Raw genomic sequence first — 25,213 nt, 5'->3', positions numbered from 1 at the left:
TGCCCATCATACCTTAGCTGCAAGGGAGGCTAGGAGAACCTGGCACTTTCAGCCTCTATATAATGGGAGGCCTCTGATCAAGCCTCATAAGGTTGGGGAATTCCCCAATCATTGGAAATTCTAGATGGATAAAAAGAGGGCCAATGTCCACAATACTATTTTTGCTTGTTAGATTTCATTCTGAACTGGCAGTTTCATGTCTAATGGTCACAGCAGCCAGGCTACACTTGACAAGCATCTCCTGGTGTAAAAAAGTCTACCAGATGCAGAAAGTGGGGATAAGGCCATCAAGGAACTTACTATTTAATTAAATAGAGACAGATATATTAGCCTTTATGCCTGCTCAAGTTAATTTCCTTAAACTATACCCTGCTAATAAAATCAACGGGTTTAAATTAATTTATTTGATCCCCAAAATAGTATCTTAAAAACTACCATAATTTTAAGTAATGGATTTAATACTTGTTGACAAAATATTTACCTTTGAGGTTTTTTTAATATAAATTTATTTATTTGTTTGTTTATTTATTTTTGGCTGCGTTGGGTCTTCGTTGCTGCGCTCGGGCTTCTCATTGTGGTGGCTTCTCTTGTTGCGGAGCATAGGGTCTAGTAGTTGTGGCACGTGGGCTCAGCAGTTGTGGCTCACGGGCTCTAGAGCACAGGCTTAGTAGTTGTGGCGCACGGGCTTAGCTGCTCTGAGGCATGTGGGATCTTCCCAGACCAGGGCTCAAACCCATGTCCCCTGCATTGGCAGGTGGATTCTTAACCACTGCACCACCAGGGAAGCCCTACTTTTGAGTTTTAAGCTAAATATTTACTCAACAATATTTTCACTCTTCTGAAATTGCACATAACGTCTGTCGCTTCTAATAGCTGTGTTCATTTCAGTTTTTTAAAGTTAACACGTAAAGTAAATCCAGTCACTTCACCTGTTCCCTTACTCTTGATTTCAACTGACAGGTCCGGGGAAGAGGGGATGGCCTGATCCAGGGACAATGAAGATGCAATGTTGAAGAATAAGCTGGAGGAGAGAAGCAACAGGCACCATGGAAAAAACCAAAACAAAGCAAGGTTAGATTTTTCCTATGTCTTGCTTTAAGGTTCAGGATTTAAGAAATGTAGGTTGTGGGCTTGTCTTGCCCTTGTCTCAAAACATGATAATATGTTAACTTGACTATTCTCATTTCCTTATCATAGTAGAATGACCATGAAGAGCACAGACTTGGTGCTGGGGAAACAGGAAATGTGACATGTATACACACAATTTGAGTAGTTATGTTACTTTTCTTAGCAATAACTTTAGGACTGCCTCAGAACAACCTGCTGAATAACGCCAAGATACATATTCAACTAACAGACATCCAACACCTCCTAGGCTGGCCTAGAAACACAGGGCTTTCTCTTTTAATCTTTACCATATAGAATCAACCATATAAAAGTAGGTTCTATTATCATCTCCAATAGACAGGTGAAGAAACAGTCATAGAGAAGTCAGGCTACAAACCACAACATATCAACGTTTGGTCTGGGAGCGTGGTCTCTGTCCTCAAGTTCTGGTTCTTGACATTATACCAGGCTGTTGGGACATAGCATAAAATGGGCTAAGTAAACTTTACTCAAGCTTGTGTGGGGAATTTTGGTAATCTCAAACCATCTGGATTTTATAGGGACAGCCCTCAGTGTGTATAAATTCTGGGCTGAGGTTACGTATTATTTATGAACTTAACATACCGAGGCTGGTTCCTCTAAGGAAGGGTTCCCTATACCCGCATGTCTTAGGAGAACAATATACACATTCATACAACCAAATATTTGCAACCAGGGGTTTCATCTATAAACTGCTTGATTCATACAATGTGACACAGAGGAGATGTAGGTAAGTGGATGAGTAAAGGGCTTCATGTGGGCTGCATGTTTTACATGGATTGCCTCATCTTCAGGGCCAACCAATGTGATTCCAAAAGGTACATTCTAGGCCAACCTTTTTTCCTCCCTAGGTATAAATGGTTTTTATAACCTACTACTTCCTTTGTGTTTGACCTGTGTTTCACAGTCTCTGATGTTGACAGTATTGTTTTCTTTCTGCCTGCATCATTCCCAGACCATTTGCATTGACAATTCCCTTCTATCAACCCTCTTGTCCAGGAGGATGGCAAGGTTCCCTTAGCTGATCTGGGCAGTGACAGAAGGGCAAAGTTCAGAAGTTCAGCAAGGATCAGAGGCAGGAGAAGTAAGGGATATTTTACAGAGGCCTCCTGAGAACAATAAAGTGACAACTGAATAGATGCCTTCCTGACTGTGGAACTATCCCCTCAAGTAAGCCTCAGTCAGCCCCCAAAATAAGAGAGAGACCCTTCCTGGGCACTCCCTTCTGACTATTTAATGATTACTCATCATTCAGTTTGATTGAGAAACTTCCCCACCACGGTAGAGCATGGTTTTCTACTGTAAGAGTTACATCAGGTAGATATGGTTTGGTCATTAGGATGTAATATAAAATCACCTACACCAATTTATCTTCTGTTCTTGTTGAATCATTGGCTTCCTGTCATGCAGGCACAGATTTAGGATCCTATAAGTCCCCTTATTCCCTTCATGTGTCTGAAGAGAATAGGAACAGAATGAATTGTGTTGATTAAACAAAGCTCTTTCTCCCTACAGGAGAGAATGAACATAAGCCGATGAATAATCCTTCCACACAGATTTACCAGGTAAAGACACAGATTGTTTTGAGCTCTCCTATGTGTCACAGTGACGACTGTCCTTTACGTATACATTTTTTTAGCACTCACAGAAGCTTCTACATATATCATTGTATTTGTTCACTTAAGGCTGTGGGATAGGCAGGGACGAGAGTACCATTCACATTGTACTTTTGAGAAAACTGATGACTGAAGGACAACTTATCCAGTTTATAAATTACAGCACCACCACTCCCACATCAACGCTGCTTTTCTTCCTGTTGCCTCCATCAACCTGGCCATTACACTGTGCGATAACATTTCAGTCAGAAGGAGTGAGAGATCTATTTTTCTTAGTTTCTTATTTTAGCAGGGAGAACTGAGAATAAAAGGGGGTTAATATTGCAAGTGTTCAAATACGATAATAGAAAAAAATTTAATCTCTTTTTAAACAATGGGAATAATTTGATTTACAAGGGAGATAAATGTTCTGCAAAATTTTATGTAATATGTTTGCAACGAGAGTCACATTGGGCTGCTTTGGCTCGCTGCATAGCATTTCTTTGGCTTCTATCTTCCGCATGTGATTTAAAGTAAATTTCTGTCCTTAAAAAGCATAGAGATTATTCTGACATAATTTGTAATGTAAAAGTAGCTTGGGTTAGGGAAACCCATGCTCCTCTCTAGACTTAAGACATTGTTATCTGGAATACATGAGAAGGAAGAAAGAAGTGACAGGGTTTGATGGGGGTTGGGAGAAAAGGTGATTTCAAAGTTGGCTCTAAGGTTTTAAGCCCTGGTAACTAGGAAAAAGAGTGGTCTCCCAAATAGAGATATAGGAATCCAGAGGAGCAGGTAGTTTGGGGGAAACGTAATTTAAATTTGTTGAGTTTAAGTAACAGTAAAGTGAAAATAACAACTAGTTCCCAAAAATATCATGCAAGAGATCATTGCTGTGGACCCAACTAGGGCAAGCCAGCACAAGATTATGAAAACATTTTAATCATGTTGCTCCTAGAACCAGACCAGCAATGAGAAGGGGCGAAGGCAACAGCCTCATTTCAACTTAATGCGTATTTATTGAGCAGTTACTACGTGCAAAGTCTTCTGCTTGGCCTAACGGGAGATGAAACAGATGAAACAGACATTCTCATTGATTTTTAAGTGTCCATGCAATAAATAGCTCATACAAGGTAGGCTGTTGGAAGAATTACAACAGAGGCATTGATAAAATTCTATGGAATATGGACAAGGAATGAATTAATATTGACTGAAGGATTTGGAGCAGGCATTTAAGGACGAGTTGATCATTGGTAAGTGGATGTGTGGGAGGGTATTTCAGGCAGAGGGACTAGCCTGAACAAAGGTCTGGAAACCAGAGTGAGTCTTCACTCAGTGCTGATTTGATGCTTTACTTGTCCAAGACCTCCAAAAGCCTTCCCCACCCACCTCCCCTCTGTTAACATCTGACCTTTGTATAGCATTTGAATGAGTGTGACTATCTCTTTAAACTCAGGTATGATTTAAAGTCTATTATAGATTTTATGTAGGTCACTCCCTGAATGTTGGCTAAATATAGCTGCAGTGGGGGTGGCCTCATTCTCTTATTGTGTCACAAATCCAAGTACATCTGTTCACAGAGGAACAAATGAAGCAGTAGAAGTGAAGTTGGCCTATATGACCTCTGTGATGCTGTGATTATAACCCCATCCTTGTTTTAAAAGAATGTCTCCTAAGTCCAAGTCTGTTTACTGCAAGCAACATTTAACCAAAAAGAAGATGAAGGAGGAGAAGTAAAGAAAGAAGAAGAGGAAGAGGAAGGAGGGATGCAGGGAGAAATTAACTATAATAGATACAATCTATACTAAAAAGGGAGAGCAAAATATGAAAGTTGAAGTGTTGGGACTTCCTGGTGGTCCAGTGGGTAAGACTGCGCTCCCAGTGCAGGAGGCCTGGGTTCCATCCCTGGTCAGGGAACTAGATCCCACATGCATGCTGCAACGAAGAAGTCAGCATGCCGCAACTAAGACCCGGCACAGCCAAAATAAATAAATAAATAAATATTAAAAAACAAAAAAACCCTGTGACATCGAAAGTTGAAGCAACATATGACATTTCAGCCATTTTCTATCTCCTTATTTTATTTTCCCAATAGACCCCCCCCATCCCTACCTGACATTACAGTAAATATTAACTTGTTTATTTATTTTTTAACTGTCTGTCTCCTTCTCTAGAATGTAAGCTCCAAGGGCAGGGATTAATACATTTTGCTCTCTGTGGAACTCTCAGAATAAAGTATAGTGCCTGGAATACAACACATATTCATTAAATATTAGTTGAATGAATGAATGAATATCGTGAGATGTATATATTGCTTTGAGCCAAGAGGTCTGATGCAGTCATTTAGGCTGGTGCCAAATGGTATTTGGAAAATTGTCTGGTTCTTTGCAAAAGAAAGAAGTGATTCTCAATTCATACTCTAATCAAAATAAACTCAAAAGTGGATGAAAGGATTAAATATTTTTAAAAACCATAAAAGTTTAGAATTAGTGAATATTTATTTTGTCTCTGAATGTGAAATGTCTTTTTAAGTAAAAAAGCACTGGAAGAAATCACAAGGGAAAGGTTAGAGAGCTCATCACATCACAATTAAAAATTTTCCCAATGTAAAAATATTTTCAACAAATTCAGAGACAAATAACAAAATTGGAAAAATTCCCACAAAAACATTACACAGGTTTAATGATGTATAAATAGTTCATAGAATTAATAAATAGAAAACTTCTGAAACCCCGGTAGAATATGGGCAAAGAACGTAATTTCCCAAAGTAAGATTACAGATGGCTAATAAATGGAAGAAAAGGTTGATGCTCAAAGAAACAATGATTAAAACAAGGAGTATTAGTTTTTGACTACCTAATTAGCAAATAATACAATAATTAATAGTATTTAGATCTGATGAGTGTGTGTGTAAATTGGTGGAACCTTTTATGAAAATTAATAGTTAAAATGCAGTAAAAGTGTTAAAATGTTTGTACCCCAAATTGGTTCCCTGTTCTTTCGATGGACGTGAGCTCCTTGGTAACAGTAAGGTACCATGACCTAAATCAGGTCACAGAAGCCAACAGGAGAATGAGCACTACCATCTCCCAGTTCATCCCAGGTAGAATTACTGTGGACCAGGTGAATCAGTGTGGACACGCTGACTGCTCCTTAGCTTAGTATACTTCCTTTTATTTGAATCCAAGTCTGTCCCCTTTCCTTCTTGTCCTTGGTCCACTGCACATAGCCCTCTCAAAGTCCACTCCAATCTCTCTTCCAGAGTCACACTGTGTTGCTTCAGCCTTGATTACTTCCTTTTGAATATGTATTTTTAAATTATGATTCCATTAACATGAGAAGTGGGGGTCGGGGGTCCCCAATTAAGGCAACAGATGTGGCAACTGAGCAATTTATTTCTAGCTCAATCCTCACACTAATGATTTGAACTCCAGCTGTGTTTTTGCCTCACTTGTAGCCTTTGCAATGTAGTCTCTTCAGCTTCCACCAATTATACTACCTATGTTTCATACACCTTGTCCGAGACATGTTTCTCCAAATATGCTAATTTAGGACATTGCACATCATACAGCATGTTTCTAAGAATATACAACCATATTGTTATAACTTTTCAAACCCTCTGGTCAAATATATTTTGTATAATTATTAATTAATTAAATACGTTGTCTCCTTCTAATATGGTAGATTGCCCTTTGGGTCAATACAACCTAACATCCTTTGACTCACAGTAATTTCATATTTAGGAATTTATCCTAAGAAAATAACCTGAAATACATACAAATCTTTAAATAAAAAGCATTCTATTCCAATGCATTATTTTATATTGAAAAATTACAAACAACAAAAATTTCCAACAAGGGTGAATGGGTAGGTAAACTCTGGCACATCTGTAGGATGGAATATTATATAGCCATTAAAAATACCTACTTAGAAAAAAATTTGAAGGCTAAGGGAAAGGGCTTATAAGAATGTTAGCCAAAAGAAAAAAAAAGGGAGGGCAGAATCTAAATATATCTTTAGTGTGATTTCAACAATATAAATATCTGCATTTATATTCATAGCACAAATTACAAGAAAATATGCCAAAATGTTAATGGTTATATTAATGAGATTTGGGGTGACTCTCTTTTTTCTTCTTTATTTTTCTCTGTAATGAAAATAATTTAAGAAAATGAGTTATGTACCCAAAGAAACTCTAACTGAAAAACTATGGGAACCAGTCCTGCAGTAATAGGTTTCATCATCAAAACTGCCATTGAACATTTTCTAGGATTTGTAAGCCCTGTTTGAGCCTCAGTCTCTTTTTGCCATTGAGGAATCTTCTTCTAACTCCAGAGAGGTTAACTCTGCTAGACCTGTGGTGCATCCAAGGACGGATAAGATAAATTTCCAGCCCACTGGGCTTCATAGCAGCCTCAATAGTGCCCTGTAAGAATGACTTTAAGGATCAACTTCTGCAGGGAGTGTAGAGGAGTAGATTTGGGAAATTTACTCTTGACTGTTCAAATGACTCACCTACTTTGTGTTTTAAATCACTGTGTTAAATTAATTGCAATGGATTAATCTGTTGCATTGGATTAATAGAGGCCTACAATTAGGAAGTGGCAGCTGGCAGAAAGAACCTGTTCCTTCTGTAGCCGCCCCAATTTAGGGGGAAGCCAAAGTAGTTACCTTGCCATCCTTGCCGTCATGTGCTACTTCAAAATACCTGGGCTTTTGCTCCTGTAGAGCCTTTAGTCAGGTGTTGCAGGAATTTGGCATACCTTGCGGAGATTTCTCAAATCTTGACATTTATGACTTTGCAGAGTTCTCAAGGCACAGGCCCAGTCCCTGAATTTGCTTCATAGCAGCCTTCTGACCTTAATAATGGGACAGAAAGGAAGGAGAGAGAAGTCTGTGTAAAAAACAAGTTGGAACAACTTACATAATTTATGAAAATTTAGTTTGAGGGATCTTTGGTGGAAAAAAAAATGGGAAGACATTGACTAAAATTCACCTTGAGAAGAGTTAAGAAGCCAAGAAAGTAAATGAAATTGAGAAACAGAAATTAAGAGCATGAAATAGGAAGAATTCGGACTCCCCTCCCCTATTTCTTTGAGCCTAAGATGCCCTCTGTGGACCGTAGGCTTCGAAGTACAAGTCTTCCCTGCACCTGCCTCCAGTGGGAGCCCGCCTCCAGCGGCAGGATGGAGGGATCATAACCTCTCTAGAGCAGCTTCATGAAAAAATCAACGAGATGAGGAACGTGTTCAACTCGCTGGAGAACAAGGTAGACACCCATTTCTAATCCTGGGGGTGGGCTGCGGGCTGTCAAATAAGAAAGCTGCAGAGAGAACAGAAAAAAGAGAAGCCCATGTCTGCAGAGTACTTTTTTATTCACAAATGAACGGCCAGTTGGTACCAGAAAACCAGTCTGTAGCAGCTAAAGATTTTAAGAGCCCCAAGCACCTTAAAAATGACCTGTTGTCTCAGGTGTGTGATTGTATTCACTATGGCATTCGCTCCCTGGCTGGTCAGTGGTTGTGAAGCTGTTTATAAAGCAGTAATGTTACTTCAGTGGCAGGTATCTAGGGAGCTCAAAGTAATACATGGAAAGGAAATGGGCTCATAGCTCTAAATGGTTTCAGAATTCCCAAAGTCCCTATACAACCTGGCTGTTAGTGAAATGTATTGATAGTTCTTAATTTTTTGAGAACTGGGGTTCTACAGGTGAGGAAAATCCTTTCCCCAGGACCCTGCTGCTTCCTTTTGCCTCCTGGGGAAAACTCCACACATCCACCTAAGGGAGCAGTGAAAATGAAACCTATTTCTGTTGGAAAGTGGTTCCCTTTTTTTTTTCCAAGCAGGAAATGTGAGTGAATGTCAGGTTTCCTTCCTTCAATTTTAAAACTTGCCTAGGTTTTGCTTTGATTTTATATGGCCATCGATTTCATTTTGCTCACAGAAGATGAATTTATATAATGAAAATTACCAAATCAAATGTAGTTGATCTGGTGATTTAATCCATCATGACAACTGAATTGGGACATGTGCCGAAATCCATCACAGAGATTAAAATTAAAAATGACTGGAATGAAAAACAGATTGCTCATGTTGTTTCCCAATCTTTCAGCTCCAAACACTTGACAGGGCATGCTTTTTCCCTCAGAATGATCTCTTTGGTTCCTCTTATTTCCCCCTCCTCCTCCTAGCCCTCGAAAGAAAACTTTGTGAAGCACAGTGAACCATAAAACCCTATATTTTGAAAATACGGTGTAGGAGAGTAAGTCATTTTATAATTGGAGATGCCACTGCAAGTTGGAACCATTAGGATAATCAGATTCTAAAAATGTTTAGAAATACACATTTGAAGAAATTTTGTTAAGGTACCTGGACTTTAATTTCCATCCCTTTAAATTAAGCAAACTTGGTGGATACTTTTAATTGTAGAATAAACCTTCTAAAAAGTTCTGTTGTAAAAAGCAATCTGGAGCTAAGCATTCCTCTGCTTAGCAGAGTGTAAGATCATAAATATCATGAAAGTAATGTTATTATTATCTTAACTTTCTGTCTGTTGAAAATGCTTTTTTCATTTATTCAATAAATAAAACTGAACTTTAGAAGTGCTCCATTTTCTCCACATTTCTGTTTGTGCTTAACTTTCTGATTTGCTACTTAAAGGGGGAAAAGAATTAAAATGTCTTGAACACATTTTATGTACCAAGCATATATGCTGTGGCAGGCACCTTACCTACATTTACTCATTTAATTCTCAAGACAGCCTAGTGAAATGTTATCACAGCTATTTTATGAATGAGGAAACTGCTACAAAGAGGTTAACGAACTTGCCTGAGGTTTTAGTACTTGTAGGAGAGTGCTAGGATTTATACCCTATCTGACTCCAAAATTGACACCCTTTTCATGGTTGGAAGTTGACAATAAAAATCCAGTGTGCATTCCTACACAACTGGGCTTGATGGCTGAAGATGATTCACATCACTATCAATGTGCTGACCTTCTACTGTTGCAGCTATTTCCTGCCACTGGAAATACCATTATCTCCTTTTCCATGATATCATCCAAGAATATTTTTTAAAAAAACCAACTTATTCCCTTTCAAAGAAATATTCAGATATGCTTAATTATTACTCTTTTTATCGTTTCATTTTTTAAGGAAAAAATATCTGAATTTCTTCAACATCCCTTCTTTCATGGAATTTGAAGAGTTATAGATCATCACTGTCTTTCACATGCATATGTTGCTTTTCAAGTAAATCTCTTTTTAATCAAAAGTGTGGGAATAAATAGTAGCTTGCAAAAGCACTTGCCAACTTAATTAAAATTGCTTGCTTTCTTGTCACTATCAAACTTCAGCATGTGTGATATAAAGAAGATCCTCTTTTTCCTAGATGAATGGGGCCAAGGTTTCCTTAAGTTGTCCAAACTTTAGTCTTCTAGTAAATGAGTTCTGCACATGTTCAAGAGCCTGGTTTCTCAAACAAGAGAAATGTCCGAAGTGTCAGTGATACCATTTATAATAATTTATAGCAAACTGAATTCACTCTTTGTGTATTATTTAGTTGCAGGCTCTAGCCTCTGAACTCAAAACTGGCTTCACAGAAGCAATGCAAGAACTGTCAAGAATTCAACATGGAGAATATGCTTTGGAAGAGAAGGTTAAGAGTTGCAGATGTTCCATGGAAGAAAAAGTTACTGAGATGAAGAATTCATTGAACTATTTTAAGGTGGGCCCCTCTTCTATTTCCCTGCTGAAGAGAGATTCCTGGTCTTAGTAACAGAAGTAGAAAACTTGCCTTTTTGCCTAGCAACCAAATACAAGAGTATTCCTCTGACCCATTCACTAATTTTCATGGAAAAATATCTATATCATGTTTTACTTTCTTGGATCTCTGTGTTAAAATTAGAAGCTACAATAGAAGTAAAATTGTTATCTCTCATTCATTGATTCAACAAGTATGTATTAAAAGCTTACTGTGTACTAGATATCATGTTATATACTTTTACTTCATATACCAGGTTAAATACGTATCAATTCTTATTTTTTAGGAAGAGCTGAGCAATGCCATGTCAATGATCCAGGCCATCACTTCCAAACAAGAAGAAATGCAACAGAAAATTGAACAGCTTCAACAGGAGAAGCGAAGAGAATCTCGAAAAGTTAAAGCCAAGTGAGTGTCTGACCAAAAAGTCGACCAAAGGCAAACCCATAGGCAATGGCTTGTACAAAGGCACCAGGAACACCTTTCCCACTCTTGGTGTACAGCTGGCCACTGGGCTCCATGGGCCAGCATGTGATGGGGGTCATGCAGCATAAAAGTTGGTTAATACTAAAAATGAATGGTAATAGAAAATGCACTTAATACAATAGGAAGTTAAATGAAAAGGATGTAAAGTGCCATGTAGAATTTGATTTCAACTGTAAAAACATGTAAAATAACAACTAGAAAGATATATTTAAATTACGACTGTGTTAAGATAGTGGGGTCACCAGTGACTTTCCTTCTTTATTAGTTTTCTGAAATTCCTCTAATACTATTATTTGACTTTGACCATTGAAACTAAATTTATGTTAAACAATATCTCAACCAGGTTGAATCAAGTAAAGCTTCACCACTAAACGGACATAATCTTCATTGTTACATGTTTTAATATTATCAGATTTAAAATAGAAATAATATTTGTGTGACCCTGGAGAATGGTTCATTGTTTTCAGTTGAGGACCTGCTCCTTCCTGCTACCTTTGTGTTGGTTTGTGAAGAGAATGTAAATCATCCCAAGCAAACTGACACCGCTGTAAACTCTGTGAAGATCTTGACCACAGGGAAGCCAGTAACAGAAAAATAAGAATATAGATATTACAATTAGAAGGTGATTTGTAGATGTTTGATTTTTTTTCTCCAGCTTTGGTAATGAATCATGTGAATTGCTAGTTTTAACTGCTTTTAATTTATAAAAACAGCAATTTTGTAGGGTTCAGAAATTTTCTTGACCTATTCTGAACTTACTCTCTTCTTACCCCATCATGTATTAAGATCCTTTGTTTTCCTTCCTTAGGAAAACTCAAAAAGAAGAACATGGCTCACAGGCCGGACCTGCTCAAGCACAAGGAAGTCCTTTCCGTTCCATCAACATCCCTGAACCTGTTCTTCCAAGTGAAGACTTTACAAACCTTTTGCCTTCTCAGGCCTATGAAAAAGGTACAGTTCACGCATCACACTGAATTAGCCAAGTAGTTCTTCCTTGGTTCCTAGGGCTTAAGTAACATTGGGAATAGGCTTACATCATCCATGCTTATTAGAGGAAAATGGTGTATTGCTCAGAATTTTTCCTTTTGTAACTGGAATGTAGAAGAATCCAGGGGATCTAAGAGATGGGGAGAGTCTGCCCAATTTTAAAAGATTTTCTTTTGGGGGAAAATACTAATCTGGGTACTCTAAGTTTCAAATGGATTGGAAATAACTTATTGCACAATAATACTATACCAGCCATAGGAGAAAAAATTTTAAAAATTATTCACTCTAATAAATTGTTTTCTTTTCTACATTATTCTCAATCCCTGTCTCTCTGCATAGACATAAAATTGTGTGTTCTCCTTTTTTTTTTTCAGCCAAGTTTTCACGGATATGAGAAATTCATATCTGCTCTAACTGGCAGGCAGTGATGTCAGCGACAATCTAACTCTGTACTCCCCTTTGTCTGGAAAACTGATCTGGTGTTGTTTGTGGGCTGAAACAGCCACAGGCACATCCCTGATCTGGGATGATGGAACAGATGTTAGAAAATAATTGCATGTGGCAGTACTGAAGAGACTGGCTTTCCAAGTGATGTTGTTAACCATGTTCGATTACATGTTTGCTACATCTTTGTATCCTCAGCAATGTCTAGCAAGCCCCTTCTACGAAGGAGCATGAATGTAGATATTAACATTGGATGAATTTTCCTCTTATGCTGGTCTCATGTCGAAAGTCTCCAAAAGAGGCTCAATGACTTCTAGATCAATTGTAAGCTCCTCAAGGGCAGGACTGGTGGTTTTCTACCCTTATGGCTTAAGAAACAATGTGGCTCATATATTCAAAGACAATAAATGTGCTTTGGATAACTGAATTTAAAACTCCTAATCAAGTGGCTTTTAATAGGTATTAACTTCAAAGTACAGATTTGCTTTTTTATTTTTAGTTTTTACCCATTTGAGTAGTTATTTTAGAGACAATAGGTACAGCCTGGGAAAACTCATTTGATCCATCTGGGGAGTGGGTTCATCACAGGTCGTCCTACTTTCTTTGCTCCGTGTCATAGAGAGCACGACATAAAAGGATGATCTTGTTAGGGAAGAATACAGAATGGGCTTGGAAGGTAGAGGTCAGATCAATGTCAAGTCTGGGGCAGCTGACCATGTTCACAAGATAAAAGATTAAAAGTTATATTTGCAAAGTGCCCAGGTGGATTTAAACTCGCTGTTTGGTGGCAAATTCTCCTTTCTTCCTTGTTATATGGGTATGGCTTATATAACATAGTTTATTCTACTGAGTTGTTACAAAAATTTGGGGATAATGTGCCGTAGTAAGACATTCTGGGTACGATTGGTGGTACGTTATGTTAAAACTCAGGGTCAAAGGACCAAACTTTTAGAAAGGGTTGGCTTACCCACTGTTAATTATAAAATGGTGCCATTGTTATCTACTGACCCCGAATTCAGTATCTTAAAATAGCAAACATTCATTATGTCAATTTTTCTGAGTTAGGAATCTGTGCACAGCTTAGCTGGGTGCCTCTGACTCAAGGTCTCTCATGAGGTTGCAACAAGGTGTAGCCAACCCACTACCCTTCCTTCTATCCATCCATCCACCCCAGGCACTGATTTAGGTGGTGGGATGTTGTAATGAACAAAACAACAAAAATTCCTTCCCTCTTGGAGTTCTTGTTCTGAAAGAAGCAGACAATGAACAAGACAAATAAAATATGTAGTATGTTAGATGTGATAAGATGACAAATAAGGAAACACAGGTGTAATTTTAGAGAGGGTGCCAGGTAAAGACCTGAAGGAAGTGAGAAAGTTAGTTTATGGATCTCAGGTGGAGGGAAGGGAACAGCCCCAAGGTCCTGGTAGGAACATAACTGATGTGCCCAAGCAATAGCAAGAAGACCAGTGGGGCTAAAGCAGAATGAACAGGGAGACAATAGGAGATGTGGGTTTTTTTTTTTAAAGAAAGAAAAATATCAGGCAGGGGAGGGGGGCAGATATTTCACGGCCTTAAGATCAATCTAAGATCTTTGGCCTTTGCACTGAAATGGGAAGCTGTTGGAGGGCTAAGCAGAGGCTTGACAGGGTCTGCGTTACATTTTGAAAGCATTGTTCTGGCTCTGCTCAGCATTACCATCCTCACCATCATAGTTACATGATAATTAACTCTTGCTGTGTGCAGTTTAGAAATGTTATCTGATTTAATTCTTAGGGTTATCTATGAGTTAAGTACCACTTATTATATCTTTTTAGAAATGGGAAAATAGTACTTATCATACTATGTTGTAATTCTCTTTTTTCTTTTTTAACTGCTCTGGCTCCCCCAGTCAAAGGTAAGCTCTGTGAGTCTATCCCAGTTCCTAGCTCATAGAAGGTGCCAGTCTATGTGAGTGAAATGAATACTGACTGAAAGCCTTCCTTCTTCTGCAGCTCAAGAGGCCAGATCCATGCATGTAGGAGATAGCAATGTGAAGGGAATGATGGGTCCTGGTGAGTGGCTCTTCTCTAAGTTCTCTTTTCTTCTAGCAATTCCCCCCTTTCCCTTCTTCTACCTTCCCTGCTTCTACTCCCTAAGTCTCAAACCAGGCATGAAAGAACCCAAGCGAGGTAAAGCACTATGGTTACTAAGATTCCAAGACGTGTGCTGGACTAGGTTGGTGACTCGGTTAAACCCAAAGAGAGAGAAGGGGCAGAGAAGTTTAAGACAAAACCAGTATTCTTGGTTCCTTCGGGCTCATTTTAGTTACCAATGAAGTTACACTTGCTGAGAACTCACAGGTGTAGGTAGCATGACATAAGTGTTCTGTGGACCACACACCTTATAGTTTATGTAATTTAAAAGTTATTTATTTAAGAGATAATTCACCAGAATTTTATAAATTATTTCATCTTCCCTCCCTCCCTTCCTCCTGCCTTTGGGAAACTTACTATCATTAGGGCCAAGAAGAACAAATTCCAAAATAAGACGTTGTGTTTGGCAACCTTCTTCTTCCTCTTTCTGTATTTTCTTCCCTGGTGTGCTCGCCTGAAAGGCAGCAGGTATGAGGAGTCAATACATACTACTATAACTTAGTTACATTATTTTATAAATTTATTTTTTTAAAGTCCTTATTCAGTAGAGACTGTGTACAAAGAGTGAGAGCATAGACCACAAACAGAGAAAGGTGATGCTTTGCAATTGTGGAGGCTTTTAATCCTTAATTGATATATTTAATCCTCAAGGGATAGTTGTACCCAAGCAGAGGCATAATATTTAAGAGTTCATAACAAATATAATCTTTAAACAATCAGAACTTGATGGCAGACGTTATTTTTCAGGAATGAACCCAACAACTCCAGAAGCAGAAGAAAACCTTAAGTCTTGCCTCTCGGCTGATATCCAACACAAGGGCCATCTTCCACCTGGTGTGTGGAGGCAGCCAAAGGATAGTAAAGAATGGGGTGAAGAATATGTCACGAAAGACCACCCAGATAAACTCAAGGAAGCTGGCCAGGGCAGACACAGCTCCTTGGAAAACATTTTATGTGAAACCTCTTTAGCTGGTAAGTCCCAAGGGGCTATGCAGGCTGAAAATGAAAAGAAAAGGAAACCTAAGGGCTGGAATCCTTGCAATTTAGATGCAGTGGACCTATGAGACCACCCAGCCTCTGGTTTCCTTTTTTTTTTTTTTTTTTAATTAATTAATTAATTATTTATTTTATTTATTTTTATTTATTTTTTTGGCTGTGTTGGGTCTTCGTTTCTGTGCGAGGGCTTTCTCTAGTTGCGGCGAGCGGGGGCCACTCTTCATCGCGGTGCGTGGGCCACTCACTGTCGCGGCCTCTCTTGTTGCGGAGCACAAGCTCCAGACGCGCAGGCTCAGTAGTTATGGCTCATGGGCCTAGTTGCTCCGCGGCATGTGGGATCTTCCCAGACCAGGGCTCGAACCCGTGTCCCCTGCATTGGCAGGCAGACTCTCAACCACTGCGCCACCAGGGAAGCCCTCTGGTTTCCTTTTGAGATGAACAAACTAAAGTCTTTAGAGGTGAAGGGACTCACCTGAGGTCACATGGCCAACTGGGACCACCACCTTGATTCTGGGTATCCATGACATTTAGTAATGTAGTGCTTTGTAAAAAAGGCGTAAGGTTAGTGGAGAAGAGGGCAGAATTTTGTGATCTATTTATTCAGTGATAGGGGATGTTCAATATACGAATCTTGTATCAGGAGTCCACCACCAAAACACCAAACACTGCAATAAGGTCTGTTCTCCCTTCCTCCTTTTTTCCCTCTTTCCTTTCCTTCAAATCATAAATCATCACGGAGCACTTACTATTGATATATGTGAGACAATGGCATATCCCTCTGTTTTGCGGGAGGTAATTTTTAAATTTTTTTTATTATAAAATACATGAAAAATTAAATAATACTAAAAGGTTTATTATGAAGACCAATAACAACCACTTTAAATTCTTTTGACAGTTTTTTCTGGTGCTTGCTTCCATGTTTTAAAAAGAGTTCATGCTTCTATTTTTCTATCAGTACTTTATTGATGGTAAATTTACACAGAGTAAAATTCACAAAGCTTAAGCTTAAGCTCACTGTCCCCCTCGTGATCACTACCAGGTCATGATATACAGACCTGTATAATATAGTAAGTATATTAATATTTCTAATAATAGAAATAGTACCACCAGAAAGTTCTTGCATGCACCTTTCCAGGCAATATCCACCCACAGAAAAACTACTCTGACTTCTGTCACCATAAATTAGTTGTGTCTGTTTTTGACTCCATATAAATGGAATATTACAATATATAGTCTTTCGTGTCTGGCCTCTTTCTCTCAACATAATGTGTTGTACGTAATTCATTCAGTAGTTTATTCCTTTTTATTAATCATATTGAATAAATTTACCATAATTTTTCCATTCTCCTGATACTGGACATATGGATTGTTTCCAGTTTAGGGCTATTATAAAGAAAGCTGCCATGAATATTCCTGTACAGGTTTTTTTTTTTTTTTTTTTTTTTTTTTTTTTAGTGTATGCCCTCATTTCTCTTGGGTGTATACATAGGAGTGGAATCTCTAGATTATAGAATAGGATTACGTTTAAGTTTAAAAGGAATTGTCAAGCAGTTTACCAAAGTGGTTGGAACATTTTATACTCTTACCAGCAATGAATGAAAGTTCCAGTTGCTTCACATCCTTCTCAATATTTAGTATGACCAGCCTTTAAATTTGAACCATTCTTGTAGGTGTGTCCTTGTATCATATTGTAGTTTTTTTTTTTTTTAATTTATTTTTGGCTGCACTGAGTCTTAATTGCTGCACACAGGCTTTCTCTGGTTGCGGCAAGCGGGGGCTACTCTTCGTTGCGGTGTGCGGGCTTCTCATTGCGGTGGCTTCTCTTGTTGCCAAGCACGGGCTCTAGGTGCGCAGGCTTCAGTAGTTGAAGAATGCGGGCTCAGCAGTTGTGCCTCGTGGGCTCTAGAGCACAGGCTTAGTAGTTGTGGCACATGGGCTTAGTTGCTCCGTGGCATGTGGGATCTTCCCGAACCAGGGCTTGAACCCGTGTCCCCTGCATTAGCAGGTGGATTCTTAACCACTGCGCCACCAGGGAAGTCCCCATATTGTAGTTTTAACTTGCACTTACCTGAGGACTAATGATGTTGAGCATCTTTTCATATGCTTATTGGCTATTTGTATAATTTCTTTTATGAAGTACTTATTTAAGTCCTTTATCCAACTTTTAAATTGAGTTATCTTTTTATCTTCTATTAGTAGGCTTTCTTAATATATTTTGAATATGAGTTCTCTGTCAGATAGACATGTTGAGACCATTCTCTGGCTTACCTTTTCACTTTCTCAATAGTCTTTCGATAACAGATGTTTTTAATTTTAATGACGTTCAATTTATCAATATTAAACTTTTAAAATAGCTTGTGACTTATGCGTCCTTCCAAGAAATTTTTTGCCTATTCTAAGGTTATAAAGATATTCTAGTATGTTTTCTTATAAACTCTTTATAGTTTTAGCTTTCACATTTAGGTCTATGACTTATCTTGAATAAATTTTGATGTGTGGTGCGAGTGTAGGTTCATTTTTTTCCCATATGGCTATTCAGCTGCTTCAGCTCCATTTATTGAAAATACCTTCCTTTCCACATTGAACTGAATAGGGAAAGTCAAGTGATCATATACGGGTGGGTCTAATTCTAGACTCTATATTCTTTTTATTCCGATTAGTAGAGAATTGACATCTTGACAGTATGGATGTTCCAGTTGAGGAACATGGTATGTATCTCCTTTTATATAGGTCTTCTTTAATTTTTCTTAGCAATGTAACAGAAAATCTATCATTTACATTTTTTTAAAAAAGCATTTGCCCTGGAGACCTCTGTCATCCTACTCCATGCTGGCTCATTGCACTGCTGCCCTCCTGGGACTTCTCAGTCTTCCTGGGAATTTCCTTCAAATTTCTCCTATGTTAGATCCCTATTTGGGGTTTTGTGGAGTTTTTTGCATATCCTTCTTGGTTTCTTGGTTTACTCCTTTTTTTTAAAAAATTTTTTTTATAGACTTTTTTTTTAAGTATTTGTTTATTTATTTATTTATGGCTGTGTTGGGTCTTCGTTTCTGTGCGAGGGCTTTCTCTAGTTGCGGCAAGCAGGGGCCACTCTTCATCGCGGTGCGCAGGCCTCTCACTATCGCTGCCCCTCTTGTTGCGGAGCACAGGCTACAGACGCGCAGGCTCAGTAATTGTGGCTCACGGGCCTAGTTGCTCCGCGGCATGTGGGATCTTCCCAGACCAGGGCTCGAACCCGTGTCCCCTGCATTGGCAGGCAGACTCTCAACCACTGCGCCACCAGGGAAGCCCTACTCCTTGTTTTGATGGAACACAAAGTCTGGTAGCGTCCACGTAATTCATTGATAGTTTATTTAGCTGAATATAAAATCATTTTCCATCACCATTTTGAAGCAATTGTTCCATTGTCTTCTAATTTCTAATGTTGCTAATGAAAAGTCGAATACCATTCTGATCCCCAGTCCTTTGCACATTACCTGATTTTTCTCTCTGGTAACTTTTAGGATCTTCTCTTTATCTTTGGTGTGCTAAAGTTTCACAGTGATGTGGTACACCTTACAATGATATGAGTCTTTTTCATTAATTATACTGAGTGCAATGGGCCCTTTCTTCTGGAAATACATGTCCTGTTTTTTTTTTTTTTTTTTTTCTATTCTTAATTTGATAATATCTTCTCATTCATTTTCTTTCTTTCCTCTGAAATTTCTACTAATTTGATGTTGGATCTCCTGGATTGATTTTCTCTGTTACCATCTTTTTCAGTATGTCTCTTTCGTGGGGTGGGAGGAGAGTGGAGGTGGGTGGGCAGATTTCCTTGACTTTATCTTCTACTCTTTTATCTTTTTTAAAAAATGCCAAAAAGTTTCTTCTTTTTTTGGAATGTTCTTTTTTAAAAAATAGGGTCCTGTCATTATTAAATGGCTAGAACTTTTCTGGTAACTCTTTGAGGATAGTAACCATAAGATTTTTTTTAAAGTTTTCTTTTGTTTCCTGCATTGTCTCTGTTTATTCACGGTTCCTCCTTTTTTTTTTTTAAAGCACACATTTATTTATTTATTTATTATTTATTCTTAGTTGCATTGGGTCTTTGTTGCTGCACATGGGCTTTCTCTAGTTGTGGTGAGCGGGGGCTACTCTTCTTCGCGGTGCGCAGGCTTCTCATTGCGGTGGCTTCTCTTGTTGTGGAGCACCGGCTCTAGGTGCGAGGGCTGCAGTAGTTGTGGCACATGGGCTCAGTAGTTGTGGCTCAAGGGCTCTAGAGCGCAGGCTCAGTAGTTGCAGTGCATGGGCTTAGTTGCTCCATGGCATGTGGGATCTTCCCGGACCAGGGATTGGACACGTGTCCCCTGCACTGGCAGGCAGATTCTTAACCACTGCACCACCAGGGAAGTCCCTTTAAAAAATTTTTTTGTTGTTGTTTATTTGGCTGTTCCAGCTCTTAGTTGCAGCACACGGGATCTTTGTTGTGGCTGGCGAGATCTTTTAGTTGTGGCATGCGTGATCTTTAGTTGCGGCACGTGGGCTCTTAGTTGTGGCATGTGGGATCTAGTTCCCTGACCAGGGATCGAACCCGGGCCCCCGGAATTGGGAGCACGGAGTCTTAACCGTTGGACCACCAGGGAAGTCCCCCTCCTCCTTTTAAAAATATGTGTATATACTTTTTCCTTCTCTTTCTTTTATGATGTAAGATTGATTAAATGTCTGAGGATTCTTAGCTAATTATTTATATCCAAGAAAAAGGCCCTAAATTTAAAAAACCCTGAAAATTCTGTGTTGGTTAAGCTTATCAATAAGTGGGCTTCATTATCTGCTAAGCAGGTGGCAAATTACCTTTTTGATAGGTGACCTCTTTATGTCAGTGTTTGTAGATCTTTTTCACTTGGGCAGTTCAGTTTCTCCAGTGGAAGGTCCTCCCCTCTCCTGCCTGGACAGTGTAAGTCTGGCTGCTGGCATTCTGGGACCTGCAGCGCAAGAGGCTGAGAGGAGTCTGACTGTTCCGTATGCAAGCCTTCTCTGTGTCCCTTTGTTTTCATTTAAGCATCTCAACTCTGCCCTCTACTATGTCTGATGTTAGCTCAGACACCAGAGACTCAGGCTTCTCTAGTTTAATTTTTCTCATTTCCCATCGGGTGGAAATGAGGAACCATCTGGCATGGGGATGGGGAGCTGGAGGTTCAATTGCCCTTTATGTAGACTATTTCTCCTGTTTACAGCATTGCCCCTTATTTGTACGTTCAGTGGTGCCTTGGTGCCTCCAATCCTTGAGGCTTTCTGCTTCTCAGCCGATTTCCCATCCTCAGATGAAAACACCAAAGTAAAGGGTTTTGTGCCCTTTACTCTGCTGAATTAATAAACATGCATCCATTCTGTTTTACATCTTCCAAAAACTTGTTGGTTCCTCTTTATATTGCTTTCAATATCTCTTTATTGCTTTCTAATATTTAATGGGGTTTCAGGGAAGAGTGGTTAACTAAAATTCCCTCCTTGGTTTGTTTTTAAAGCTAAAAGACAGACTGTGGCTTTGGAACTGCTTGAATCAGAAAGAAAATATGTCATTAACATCTCTCTGATCCTGAAGATCAAGGCAACATTCCAGGGGTCAGATGGAAAGAGGAATTCCAAAGAGAGAAGGTATCCATGTATTCATTGCCTTTGCTTTTCAGATTGATTAAAATTTAAGGTAAGTTGTTTATTGTTTCCACTTTGGGAATTCTGGGACCTGTAAAGAGTTCCAGAAATAGTCTTTGAAAAGAGAATATCAGTGACAGCAGGTAACCCTTGGCAAGTCTCAAATTTAGATTCTGAGCAGATAAGAAAATGAGTGTAGTCTCTGGGGCTTTCGGTGTCCCTGGCCTGTCTGTTAAGAACCTAAAAGAGGAAAAAATGCTACAGTGAGGGAGGCATTCCTGTCTGTTGCCATCTGCATGTTCCACTGGGATCCTGGAAGACCCCCTGGAATCACTTCTCATGAAAGAACAGGGAATGGATGCAATGGAGGTCTGAAGTGGCCTTTAGATAAATGATACAGGGCTGATACAGCTATGAACTTGGACCTTTTTCATTATTTGTTCACATGATCCTGGATGATGTGTGAGTCGTGTGTGTGTGCACCTGTGTTGTGGCGCAGTGCTTCCAGAGGGCCTGTGATGTGTTACAACAGCTTGCTAGCCCCAAGGGTACAACACTCCTCCATCTATATCTGTTTCCAAACTTCAGATTTGCTCTGCTTGCCTCTCTGTTGAGAGAAAGCAGGAAAGAGAAACTATGATTTGGTGGGAAAAGACTAATGTCATAAAGATGTAATAATCCAGATCAACTGAGGAAAAGGCCAATCCAAATAAATGAAAAGTCTGGATGATAGACTACTGGAGACAAATACAGCATCGCAACTTTAAGCATTCTGTCGGGTAATATACACTGGTGGCTCATAAACCCTGGGAAGCCCTGACTATGTTTTCCTGATTCTTATCACCCCCCCCCACCCCCAATCTTACTTGGCTTTGCAGCTGCCAGCAGTACACCCAGTCACCAAAACGCAATGCTCCCCCTCTCTGGGTGATTGAGGTAAGAAAATATTCCCTGACAAATCCACCAGTGGCTTAACTATTTTCAAGAATTGTTTCACTGGGACTTCCCTGGCAGTCCAGTGGTTAAGACTCCGTGCTTCCAATGCAGGGGGCGCGGATTCGATCCCTAGTTGGGGAACTAAGATCCCACATGCCGCACGGTGTGGCCAAAATATAAAAAATAAATAAATAAAAAGGAATAAATTTCTTTAAAAAAAAGGAATATTCATTGTTAAAAAAAGAATTATTTCACTGCCAAACTAAAGTAAACAAAACAGAAAGCAGCAAGGAGCAGAAAGGGTAATGTGACACTTAAAGCTGTGAACAACAGAGGCTCTGGATTGGGTTTTACTTTCTCTCAGAGGCCACCTAGATTCTTGCCGGTCCTTCCTTTCCCTTCTGGCCACTTGATTCCCCCTCCTTCACTCCAATCGAGCTTGTCCTACCCTCCCAGATTGCCCCTTCAGCCCTCTGAGACGTCTCTCCGGCCTCTAGCTACCTTGCTGTTGCCAAAGACTTGCTCAGTTTACATTAAAACCAATCTAAAACCCAGTACACCTTTTGATGGGCTTTGCCTCCACATCTAAGATTCTAAGCCAGCAGCATCTCTTTCCAGTCTCTGAAAATGTGGGGATGGAGCAAGGAGAGAGAAAGAGAGGATTGTTTGCTCTGGAATACAGTAACCAGGCCCCATGCTTGGCACTTCATTTATATTAACTTCATGAAATCTTCACAAGAACCCTGTGAATCCTACCTTATAGATGAAGAAACTCAGGTCCAGAGAGGTTTAAAGCCACAAAACCAATAGGTGCCAGAACTCAAGCCCAGGCCTGTCTGACCCTGTGTCTTCTGCTCTTTCAACATCACACTGCTTCCCTAAGGACCATGTGATTGCAAAGATACCACCTTGACTAACAGCAATATGCCAAGTGCCTCAGACAGAAGCTGACTTTGTCTCTTCCTATTTCACAACTTATGCTTCTCTCTTAACCGCCCATAAGTTCTTACTTCAGATCTCAGCTGACCTGTCAGGTAGGGATATGTTCTTAGCTCACGGAAGCTCTTTTCTACTTGCCCTCACTTCTACTTCTCATGACCCATTACTGAGGAAGATGTGGGCCTTTCCCCAAAATCCTGAGATTAAAAAAAATTAAAACTATCATGCCATCCTCAATGAAAGTAAGACAATGTTTATTTCTCATATCTATGATAATGCTATTCATGTTAGTTATCTGCTAAGCAACCTCATTTTTGTTTTCATAGCCCAAGAAGAGAAAAGCTTCAACTCAGTATTCTTAGTGCTAATCTCTGGTTCTGAGGTTTGCAGTGTTGCCCTTCTCCTACCTGGGGTTAGATCTTCATCCTCCTCCTTTACTCACTATGTTGCTTTTTTTTTAAGCTTTCTGAAGCCTCCAGGTGTACTTTATTTAAACAGACCAGCTGAAGGAAATACAAAACAGAATGAGATTATTCCTCTTCCCTACTGGCATTTTTCCTCCCATGCAAAGATGAAAATTAATTTATTAACATTTACTATTTTTCCCATCACAAACTGCAAGCCTTCTGCATCTTCTACCCTCACTGAAAAGTCACCTGGGGGTGAAAACAACACCTGCCACAACTACATACCTGACACTCAAACCTGAGGTTGCCACGTCTTCTCAAGCCTATAAAATAAAACTTCAGGTTTTCCGCAGAAAAACATGAAGCACTCAGGAGTCTCCTCAGGCTGTTTCAAGCCAGCCCTGCCCCTGGCTGGAAGGACCTGACGCTGCAGGGGCAAAGGCTGCCAGCTGCAGCCTGAGGGGAACGTGCAGGCTGTTGTCCATTTGTAGGAGGATCACAGAAGTTGGAGTTCTTGGCTTTTTCCGGTATGATTCACGCACACAGAGCCACAACCTCAGGCTCAAACAGTCCTGTCTGAACCCCTATCAGGAGGGACAAAGTCGGCTCCACAGGATTGCCAGTTAGCCTTAAAAGCTAAGCTCCAGGGCCACATCTACCAAGAACTCAGCGAGCTGTATGCTTCGGATCACCACCAGGTGGCACATATTTTCATTATCGATGCCTCACCTTGCCGCCGAAGCTCAGGAGCTGTCTTGACTTAAGAGCTAAGTTATTAATTTGAAACTATAACTGGATTTTCATTGATTGCTTGTAGTTTTTCTCGTTGCTTGAGTACTGTATTGCGGGAGTCGAAATTACTTTGAAGGTTTTAGAAAGAATAAACTACTCATGTTGCCATAATCTCACCCCCCGGTAAGGAGTAGAAAATAAGTTGAGCACGTAATACTTCTGTCTTAATGAAAAACTTGCTTCTGGGAGTCAGGTCTGGCTCCGGGCAAAATAGTGAAATAGATTAAGTGTGTCTATGCTTCTTGCTTCTTTCTCCCTCTGCTCTCCACTTCCTGGCTTACCTCGTCCACACCCTTCCCTGATTTCAAATATTAACCTTATTAAATTAAAAAAAAATTTTAAAGCCTGTTTTCCATATTTGGTACAGAACCCACTGTAAACCATTGCTCTTCATGTAACTTACATGCTTCCATGATGCTTGATGGGAGCCTTAGCCTTTTCTGACCCTCATCCTGAAGCCTTACTCTGTTAGCCCAGTGGACAGTCCAGGAGACATCTGGACTCCAACCAAGCTACCAGCTGTCAACTCTGCAAGTACGCTGGTCACAGTGTAGCAGAAGGCAGCTTTCTAGAAAGGAAAGAAACAGAAAGGACAGGACAGGACAGGAAAGGAAGGAAGGAGAGAAAAAGGAAAGAGATAACCCAAGACATATTATATAACCTACAGTGACAACCCATCACAAAGTCATATCTCACCACGGTGCCCTAGCATCTCTCAGTGTCACACCAGGAATATTACCCAAAGTCACTGTCAGCCTCTAGGTGGGGAGAAATCTTTCACATCTAGATCTTTTGCTGGTGCAGTGTTTCACTCTTTCAGTTTGATCAGTTGTGCTTTCCTCCATCAGCTTTATGGTCTTCTCCCAGTCAAGACTGTCTCCCAGCCACTCCTCCAAATTCCCTTGGGTCTGGGCAGGGATTACTTAGATCTTCTGAGCCCACTGCACCAGCCTAGCACAGGC

General features: G+C 39.7%; 1 protein-coding gene across 2 annotated transcripts in view; it reads left to right on the top strand.

Moving 5' to 3' along the window:
• The first annotated feature begins 1,046 nt into the window (after positions 1 to 1,046).
• Positions 1,047 to 25,213, top strand: part of ARHGEF33 (Rho guanine nucleotide exchange factor 33) — a 46,309-nt gene continuing 22,142 nt past the window's right edge. For both annotated transcript variants that reach the window (XM_059943546.1, XM_059943547.1), the window contains exons 1-8: positions 1,047 to 1,071; positions 2,662 to 2,711; positions 10,301 to 10,465; positions 10,788 to 10,909; positions 11,796 to 11,938; positions 14,413 to 14,472; positions 15,301 to 15,525; positions 21,051 to 21,180. In XM_059943546.1, coding sequence (XP_059799529.1) covers positions 1,047 to 1,071; positions 2,662 to 2,711; positions 10,301 to 10,465; positions 10,788 to 10,909; positions 11,796 to 11,938; positions 14,413 to 14,472; positions 15,301 to 15,525; positions 21,051 to 21,180 — 920 coding nt within the window. The remainder of the gene's footprint in view (positions 1,072 to 2,661; positions 2,712 to 10,300; positions 10,466 to 10,787; positions 10,910 to 11,795; positions 11,939 to 14,412; positions 14,473 to 15,300; positions 15,526 to 21,050; positions 21,181 to 25,213) is intronic.

Source organism: Balaenoptera ricei, chromosome 13 (genome assembly GCF_028023285.1).
Source record: "Balaenoptera ricei isolate mBalRic1 chromosome 13, mBalRic1.hap2, whole genome shotgun sequence".
Taxonomy (NCBI): Eukaryota; Metazoa; Chordata; class Mammalia; order Artiodactyla; family Balaenopteridae; genus Balaenoptera; species Balaenoptera ricei.
This window is presented reverse-complemented; position numbering and strand designations above follow the sequence as displayed.